General features: G+C 41.1%; 1 protein-coding gene across 1 annotated transcript in view; it reads left to right on the top strand.

Moving 5' to 3' along the window:
• The first annotated feature begins 403 nt into the window (after positions 1-403).
• The window catches only part of LOC8029837 (disks large homolog 5), a 74,575-nt gene continuing 65,191 nt past the window's right edge, over positions 404-9,787 (top strand). The window contains exons 1-4 of the mRNA XM_029966175.3: positions 404-888; positions 4,169-4,284; positions 6,381-6,462; positions 8,738-8,850. Of these exons, the coding sequence (XP_029822035.2) occupies positions 858-888; positions 4,169-4,284; positions 6,381-6,462; positions 8,738-8,850 (342 nt within the window). The 5' untranslated portion in view covers positions 404-857. The remainder of the gene's footprint in view (positions 889-4,168; positions 4,285-6,380; positions 6,463-8,737; positions 8,851-9,787) is intronic.

The following is a 9,787-nucleotide window of genomic DNA, read 5'->3' as shown; positions in this document are numbered from 1 at the left end:
GCTGCACAAAAGCACAAATTTATTCCTGTATAAAAATAAAAATAGAGCTAAACCTAGGCTACAATTGTTATAAGCGTATTGCCGGTAGCGCTACAAGCAGCACAGCGGTTGAAGTTGGAAAACTTGCGAAGTACCGGCAGTACCGGTCCTTGTTGCATTTATGGTCACGTGACGCCGCAGCCTCGAAGGCAATGCTCAAAGGCCGTTAGCATCGTAGTGTGAAAAAAAGTTACGGATACGGAGACATTATGTCGAAAATCACACTCGAGACATGTCTTGTCGGGCAAAAAGTATATCTAGAGCAAAAACGAAAGTATCCGCTTTTATTTAAAACGAGAAATAAAATACTGCTCCAAAAAAGAACTCGTTTACTACCCCACACTTGCCCTCGTCCTCGCCTAGATTTTTTTTTTTTTTTTTTTAGTTGTGTCATCCGGCTGGTGGAGGTTGTGTCGAGAACCGAGCGTACTTGTTATTCGTTGTGTGTGGTTATGTGAGAACAGCAGCTGCCCGTCACGTTGATCCCGACGGAAACTTAAATGCGTCGGATTAATGATAATGACTTTCCGGAGCTTTAGCATCGGCCGCCGCGTCATAGCTGGCATGGCGGGCCTACGGGGACTCGGATTCACCCCGCACTTACTCGCTTTTGGAAGTGCTTATACATAGTTCACTTCTCGTCGGTGCACCGTCGCCTTCGACACCCGTACCACGCCGAAGAGATCTCGCAAGTTGTGAATTGTTGCCGAGCGTGCGACCGTCGGTATGCTGCCCTAGTGTTCCGTGTTCAAGTGGTCTCCCAACTACCCCGGCGGTGTCTCTTTCGCTCCAAGATCTCGCTTCTAAAGGAAGGAAACATGTTTCACGGAGGCTCAAGCAAAAGTTCAGGTACGAACTATGTCCATCTGTCCCCTGTTCGTTTGTTTTGTTTTTGTGACGTGAAGTAGGCAGCCAGTTGTAATTCGGTTGCAGTCACGGAGCCCGTCTTCCGTTCGCTTGCAAGGTGCCCTAGTTTGTGAATACGTGATTCGCTACACACCGACGGAGAGATGCATTCGATTTCAGAACCCGAACGTTGCTTTTATTTATGTATATTTTTTTTTCCGTTTAACATTTGCCACAGTGTGGAGAACCGCTTGAGCCAAAGCGTGTATCACAACATCGCTAAGCGTAGGTATACTGGTAGTGTATACAGCTGATCGCCTACCTCGCTCGCTTTAGCCTTCAACTCAGGAACTGGGGCTCTCGTTTTTTTTCTTGTTTTGTTAGCTTTTTTTTTTTTGCGTAGCTCGTATCCTCGCACCTTCCGTCACGTAGAAAGTCTGACTTTCCAGAAACCAGTTGCGTGGGGATGCATTATTTGTTGTTTTGCAAACGCAACCGCCGTCGTGTCTGCCGTCGCGATGTTTTTTAGCGATGTCTGACTATCGCTCTCCGAGTTTTTGAGATCGAATTTGTTTGTGCGGCGGTGCTGTTTTAACTCAAATGATCGCAGTTTATTTTTGTTTTTTTCCTCTTGGTGTAACGTATTTTATGTATTCGTTCGGGAATGTCTGCTGCTTTGTTTGAACGGTTTGATGATTGTAAGTGGTGTACAGGTATTTTAATTGCCTTCCAATTCACAGTAACGCCAAACAACAGTTATGACAGTGTCTTTTGCAATATGATCATGTCGTACTCATTTTTGACCGACTTATGTTTGGGGTGCAGGATGATACCATAGCATTTGCTCTGTTTCATATTGTCAAGAACTGCACAACGTGTTTAATGTTGTGACTGCTTGCCCAAAGTAACTTTAATTTGATTCATACTAGAAAATTTCCCTTCGGGGTCTTGTCGGCAGGTATGCTAACCGGGTAGGCATTCATAGTTGCCTTGAATTCATGCACTGGGCACCAGTGCATGAATTCAGGTGGTTCGTTTTTGTGATCCGTCAGAATCCACCTCCCTTTGATGACTCATGCGATGCACAGCTACACTACAACATAGCATTAATATACCAGTGTCTGTCGAATGAGGTTTTGCGAAACAACTCGCTTCCTGTTGAGCAACTGGCATCACCCTAACATCATGAACCCGCAATGCACGGAAAAATTTTCCAAGGCAGGAATCGTGGGCTGTCATTCTCATCCTTGCAAGGGAGTGAGTGCCCACATCATAGGAATGTTCTCCACTTCCCCGACTTTTCAAATAAATTGTGCATAATCTCGCACAAAGCACTCGTGCAGTGATCGAACAAAAGCAGTTTTAAATCTGCCCAGTTCCTCAGAAGCTGCATGAATAAGATATTTTTGCCCCTAATAATAGTTGTAATTTCTGTTTCATTGCTTTTATACTCTTTAAAAAAATTATGAAATTATTTTTGTTTAAGTTTTGTTTATGTCTAGTATTTAACATAAAAAAAATTTTGCTTGTAAAGCATGGAAATGGTATCACGTTTCCTCTACACATAGTCCAGATTTTATTTGTATCCTTCAACTACCGTTGAGTAACAGCTGGAAGCATACCTGGGTTCATAAACAGGCGGTCATATGTGTGCAACATGTCGAGCGTAATTAAAAATGCCTCCTTTCCAAAACCGAGAACAGGATTGTGCTTGGCTGCAGACAATCCATCTCGTCACTCTCGTTGTAAGTGGCGCGCTACAACAAAACATGAACAACACCGGAGACGGGCTCACAAGTAGCAAATTTTTTAGAAGAAAAACCTCTGTAACCAGTAACCAGAATGCTGCAGTGATGTAGGCTTATAAGGGAAAAATGGATTATTCAGTTTCTCACCACCAGCTTCTGCTTCATGATCCCTCGATATAGTACTGGCCACTATTGTTGTGTGCGGTGCAGTTGTGTGCTGGCCTGAAGGCTAGCCTATTTCACACATCAATGTTGTTGCTTCTGATGAATCGTAAGTTACTTCACTAACAGTTTGTGCTAGTGGCCGTGCACGAATATTCCCCATTATTGACACTCCTTTTTCTCAATTGTGCACCACTAATCTCTTCAATATATGGCACTGATGGTGTGTCAAACAAAATAAAATTGAATAAAATCTGGCAGCATCTTTTACAGCAAGCTTGAGCACTTTGGAAGAGCCTTATGAAAGCTTGCATTTCCTTGTTGACATTGTGCACAGTGCAGCTGTTGTGATGGTGTAAACTTTTGAGTGCTAGGATAGTTTATTTATTTATTTTTTTTTTTGTTTGGAAGGGGGAGGAGGTATTGCTAATGGCTAGCCTTAGGGAAAAGGGATGGTAAAATGTTGATTTTGTATTTCAATTAATGCTGACACCTTGTTACAAATGTTGGCAGAGGCTTCGGTCATTTTAGTACAGCTTCCAAGATCTGATACTAATACTGTGCTGAATGAAATCAAATTCGTTGATTAATTGTCCACCAGCCAGCAGGCTTATAAGTATAATTGCAAGATGAAATTGGTCTAAATGCATTTTGGGATAAAGTGCTTCACCAGCCATCACTGGCATTGCATATCTGATCTGTTGCACATGAATGGGGCTATGTTGGCTCATCTTGAGGGGGGTGTATTACAAGTAACCCACGGGGAAATATTTCAGCGAGTTTTGTTGACCATGTACGCACTTTTAGCACTCATAGAGCTCCAGAACATGATCGAATAAAGAGAGATCATGCTGTAGGTAGGACGGTTGAAAACATGCCCCTGATCTTCCAGATTTATCACTGGCTGTAGCGGTGGTGACACTAAGAACATTGCTTTTCTTTCCTTTGGTCGTTAAGGGGTCACATACTGCAAATAATTGATTTCTGGGGTTGTGGATCATCTATCTGAACTGAAGTTTTCCGGGCATGGGTATTTTAATCTCGACACAGCTTTGAAATTGTCTTTGTTTTGTTTTGACTAGGCAAGTAATACTCATTTTATAGGCCAAATCTTTTATTCTGTCTGAAAATAATAATTTTTATTTTTGTCTGACGCTGCAGGTAGTAAAAGTCAAGCACATCATGTCATTAATTTGCAGCTCTCGTCATATCACTAAGTTCCCAATTTTCATGATCCAAAGGCCTCTAAATTTTGGCTGATGAAGCTTCTTGGAAGGCCAACTTTCTATCTCTTGGCAGCGTTGTGGCATTGTTTTTTGTCGTCGACAAGTCCAGGCAGTGTTTAAGCAACTTTTGTAATTGACACTACGCAGGTGCTACCGACGATCCGCCCGGCATGTCACAGTCGCTTAATTTGGTACACGGCACCATCAAGCCAGACTGTCTCTTGTCTTCGGAGAGGGACCTGCCACGCCGTGACATGCGTCAGGTAATGGGAAGATGACCTTCCCATTTTGTATGGTTAAGGATCTATGAAATAGCATTTTACTTTGAGTAAAGAGGCCTCGTCATTGGCTGCAACATGCAAAAGGTAAGCCAGTTGCTGGAGGTATTCGAGAAGCCCCTCCTATTGGACTTAAGGTGCTGTTGCATACATGGTGTCTGGAGTGGTTCAGGCTGATCGGGTGCTTTTGTAGATGCTTTTGAGAGCATTGCCCAATGCTTTATACTTGTGCCCCGTGTTCAATAGCAGAGTAAGGTACAGATAAAGATCTGATTGATAACCACCTAGGTATCATATGATGATTTCAGGGGAAGTCCCTTAGGTGGAGGAGATTTAGCTAAATCTTCTGCACATTGACTTCCTCTGAAATAATTATATTAAATCATAATAGTCATTGTAACCCTTGTGGTGGTTACAATCAAGACTGGTGGCAACTGTTAACATCCATTTGCTCTATTGACGGCTAGTTCCTGGTTAGCTCAGTTGGTAGAGTGCTCTGCTAGTCTCGGAGAGGTCCTGGGACTGTGCTTCATTTCAGGTGGAAGTCAACTTATTCTTGCATAACTAAGGTATATAAATAGGGTTCTGCATTTTCGGTTTTTATTTTTTCGAATTTCGGCATACTTTTTTCGGTGTTTGTCTTAAAATTGAAGTTTCGGTTTTTTTCGGTGTATATTTATTCCCAAAAATGTTTACCAGTTTTTTTCAGTGAATAGGAAAGAAACACCATTGGACATCGGATCAGATGATCCTTAATTGTAGCTGTGATATTTGTGATCACTCAAAGAATAACGACACATATACATATGTGGTCTTTGCAACAACTTCCGTCAGGACACAGCTCAAAATTGCGGAATTCGCGGGTATAATCTTCAGCATGCTTCTTTTTCCTTCCCATTCTGACAACGTGACTGTCTGAGGTGATGACTGTACAAAAACCAACAAAATACAAAAAAAAAAAGTTTATTGTGTTTATGTTTTTATCCACAGGGAAGTTTGAGAGAGGTTGTTAAGAAAGTTATTAGCGGCTTTCCTCGATGTCCTCTGAAGTGCGTGAAGTGAAAAACCTTATACCAGCCCACATCCAAACTTTTTTTATGTTGAACCTTGGAAGGAAGCAATCACAAAGATGTCACACAATGTCAAACCCTGCAAAGCCCTTTCTCTCTGTCTCAACCCTCCCCCACCCACCTCGACGTGGCCCTAAAAAACTGACCTTTTTTGGTTAAAACCGAATTTTATAAAACGGTTTAGATTGAGAACGCCGAACCTACATACTGACCTTTTTCGGTTAAAACCGAATTTTCGAAAATGGATTCGGCATACTTTTATCGGTTTTTATCGAGTTAAGAAAAAAAACTCTGAACCCCTATATATAAATAATGACTTTATAGATGTTGACCAACATTCAGTAGCTGTTCTTGGGTGTTGCATATTTCAAGTTAAATGTTTACAAATTTTAAATGAGAAATTTAATTTTTGTGAAAGGACTATTTTTCGGTTACTTCTGTTTTCGTTACCCCACTTCACCCTTAAAGGCCGACCCATAGAGTCATCTTCTGCCGGGAAGAAAACCAATTCCCAGTTTCCTTCTCTTCATTCCCTCTGACACTCTTCTCTTCTCCTCTTGCAACAGGAGCAGTTCTCTGAGCTACTCCTTGCAGAAAGGAGGGTCTCCCTTTTTATCTAATGGAAAGCTGGAATTGAAGGAGGCCTTCCTCCTTTCTTGCCGCTTGTTGGCCTTTAAGTGGACCACAGTAGAGGCTACAAATCTTAGCAATGTTGGTTTGTAGCAGTAAGAAAGCACAAAACAAACAGAGGGACAAAAACAGACTTGTACATGTCTGTTTTTGTCCCTCTGTTTGTTTTGTGCTTTCTTACTGTTACATCTGTGCCAACACGCTCGTCAAAGTCTTCTTTGGTTTGTAGCCTGGATTGTTTTGGGTTGCTCGTAGCATCGCTAAGGTGAAATAGGCGAATTTTATTTGTCCGGCATCCTGGTTGTTTAATTAATTTTGTCTGTGTCTGCCTGCTGTTGTCCCTACCTTTTCTTATTGCTAGTTTGTTGTTGTTCTCTGTAGGTGCATGCTGATCAAGACGGTGTTTACAGGAGGCTTACTATGAGCGGAGATCATTTTAACCCTTCCATGGGGAAAACGCATGGTTTGTTGCCCTTCTGTTGTCTTTCTGTTTCTTAGATGATGTTTCTGTCTGGTCAGTTATCACCTTTAGTTGAGCTTTCAAAAAGCAAGGCATTTATTGATCATTATAGTATTTTTATTTCTTTTTGTCTTGAGATGTATTGCAACAATGTCATGCCAAGTTGGTTTTGTTTTGTTGTGGCAATGCTGTATGTAGGTCATCTTGATTTCTTCAAAGGGACTGTTGAGACATGAACAACTGAAATGTTTTCTTGTCCTAGCCAGTAAGGCAAGATGCAAAGAAGCCACTGCAGACATTTTTCAGTATGGCATAAGGTATTTCTTAAACAGTCAATTCAGTTTGAACTGAAAATTATGTTGTTGCTTCACCTTTCCAGTAGTGTGACACAATCAAGTCACACTGTCTGGACTATTAAATTTGATGCTTCACTCCACTGAGCTTGTATATCCTATGACAGAAAATGTCTGGAGAAGCATGGCAGTTGTGTCAGCTAGCTTTTATTTGGTTGCTTAGGCTGTTCTCGTGGCATGTCAGATGTTTGCCTGCCCACATTAGAAATGGACGTCTTTTAAGGCTGAAACAAAAAGATTACGGATTTCTTCAATTTCTTCGAGTTATATTTTGCGGTGTCCTTGAATTGCGTATTATGTAAAGAAACAGTCATATCATGAACCAACTCCCCTGCGTCGCCACTTTGATCCATAACATTTCTTGGTAAGCTTTTATTGTTAATGACTGCTCTATGGTCTTCTGTCTTTTAGGCTAAATTGTTGATAGCTTTTGTTTGTGCTTTAGTCGGAGTCATGCATTTGTCGAAAAAGCAAGCACCAGTCTTGGGTGGCGGGCAAGGATGTGTGAATTCCTATTTTATTCTTGCACTTTGCTGTATAGTTATCAAATGTTTTTTGGTTGGAACCTATATTTTTTAGAGCATTCTATGCTTTTGTTTAGTAAACATGTAGGATTACAGCTTACTAGAATTACATTAACCCAGGGATGGGCAGTATTTCAAATACAAGTATTTGAAATACGTATTTCAAATACTCTGTGTATTTTGCATTTGTATTTAATTACAAATTGGGTAATGTATTTGACGTGTGTATTTAAATACTAAAACGTGGGTATTTCAAATACAATTGTAAGTAAATACAATATTTTGGGCTAAAATACATCCCTCAAATTTATTGTCACTGTCCAGAGCAGGAAGAAAACTACGTTCTGCACCGAATGCAGTGTCTCTCAATCAAGCACAAGCGTTTAGTGACTTTGTGATTACGACCGTGCTAGTCCAGGTCAAGAATAGTGATGAAATCGACATTCACAGGCAGACTGGCTAAATAAGTGCCCGTGACAACTTGTGATGCTTTCCAGCCTGGTTTCCATCCATATTTTTGCCTGGAACATTCTAAATGCGCGGGTCGTCCAGACTTTCGTAACTGGTGCGAGTTGCAACAATAAAAAATTCTCTAGCTAGTGCTGCGCGTCTTGGTCGTCTCGGTTCTTTGTTGGCCTATACCAAAATGTAACCGACAAAAAAAGCTGCTTAAAGCTCTCTACTTTTTTCACCTATCACGTCCAAGCTGATTACACTTTTTGTGGTTATATTTCTATTACGTTACTAGAGCCCCGCACACTAACTCCCGAGTGTGTAATACAAAATTAAAATGAGATACCCAGAAACCCGTTGCAGGTGCCCTGAAGTCGCTGACGCAAATTTTGAGGAATGCATTTGGAAAAGTATTTGGAGGAGACCAAATACATTTGGTTGTATTTGTATCTTGTATTTAAATGCTTTTTTGGAAATGTAATTAGATTTGTAATGAAATACATTTTTAACAAAGTATTTTGTATTTGTATTTCAATACATATTTGCATGTATTTTGCCCATCCCTGCATTAACCTTAGTCCTCTCTAGGGAGGATTAAATTCATGGAAGTTAGAATTACATTAATCTAATCCTTCTTACAGGAGGATTAAATTCATGCAAGGTATCTACCAACTAAAGTAACCTTACACTGACACATCTACCTGTTAAAACTCCACAGGTTTTGTTGTATCATTTGTTTGTGCACTAACATTCACACAGGGCAATGCTCAGTCAAAATTTGATTGCTTTTAATTATGTTTGCTATAACTGAAGCTCATTATAAGGTGGAGTGCTATTAGCAGGTTGCACTGTATCTTTGACCATGCGAGTGCCGAGGCCTGGGCATTGCCTTTTGGCAGGCCATGTCTACCTCCTGTGCCGTTTTCATGCCGTGTTCCTCGCTTTCAGCAAGCTCGAGTGACTGGTCCTTGAGTTCATGTAGAGACTACGACTATCATCACTTGGTGGCAACAGAGCACCCTGTAAAGTTGGAGCAGGAATTTTACCATGGGAAACATAAAGTGAGTGCTCTGGCATTACCTTTGTATTACCCTCATACATCTGCCTTACTAATGTCAACAGTTTCGAAGAGAAATTGCAACGTAAGATCAGCCACGTTTGTTCAGTGTACTACTTCAGAGGCTATTGCTTTTGTTTTCGAAGCAGCGGTGTAAAATGCGACATATTCTTATGGAAATATGTGCTTTGCAAGCATTCTAGGTGTGTTAGGGGAGGATATTTCAGCATGTAAGTATGTGAGCTGTCTGAACAGTTCTTGAATTTTGGACATACAAATAAATATCTGAAACCTAATATTCAGCTAGAGTAGCTCTCTTAAAAAGACACTGACACCCCCCAAAAGATTTTGAAAAATATTTTGCCAGGCGATCTATTTAAGTGTCAAAACACTCCCCAATTAATATTTTCCAACAGAGTCGCATATATTTTTCATAAAGCTAAAAAAACGCAACTGCTCGAAACCGAAACCAAAACCTGCGCGCAGAGGTCGGAGAAGTGGAGAGAAGAGAGTGAGTGGTGGAGGTCATGTGGCTACACGCAACCGTGTGCTTTTTTGTTTCTTCCGTTTTGTTTTTTTTTTTTCGTTTTTTTTTGCCCGCAGCAGACAACATGTGTGGTGGGGAACCGTTTGTTGTGCGATTTCTTGGCAGTAATGTTTGCTCTGCTTGCTGTTCTGCACTTTAAGATGAGTTGTTTTCTACATTTAAGAGTTGGAGATGAGTCGTGAGTGCCCGTGGTGAATTTCCGTGATTGGCTCTGGAAAGAATACCCCCAGATGTTGCGTGAAAAGCTGCCTCACATGTCCTGCGTCCGAAGAAAGTGGCATTGTGCAGCAGAATCTGCACATGTTTTCGAAAGATCAACAATATCGCGACCTATGGATGGCTGCAATTCCTGTAGAACATTTACGGGCACCTCGGAAAGCGGACGCTACCCGAT

Source organism: Ixodes scapularis, unplaced genomic scaffold (genome assembly GCF_016920785.2).
Source record: "Ixodes scapularis isolate PalLabHiFi unplaced genomic scaffold, ASM1692078v2 PGA_scaffold3__209_contigs__length_174095766, whole genome shotgun sequence".
Classification (NCBI taxonomy): Eukaryota; Metazoa; Arthropoda; class Arachnida; order Ixodida; family Ixodidae; genus Ixodes; species Ixodes scapularis.
The sequence above is the reverse complement of the archived record's forward strand: the minus strand, read 5'-3'. Positions and strand labels throughout refer to the sequence as shown.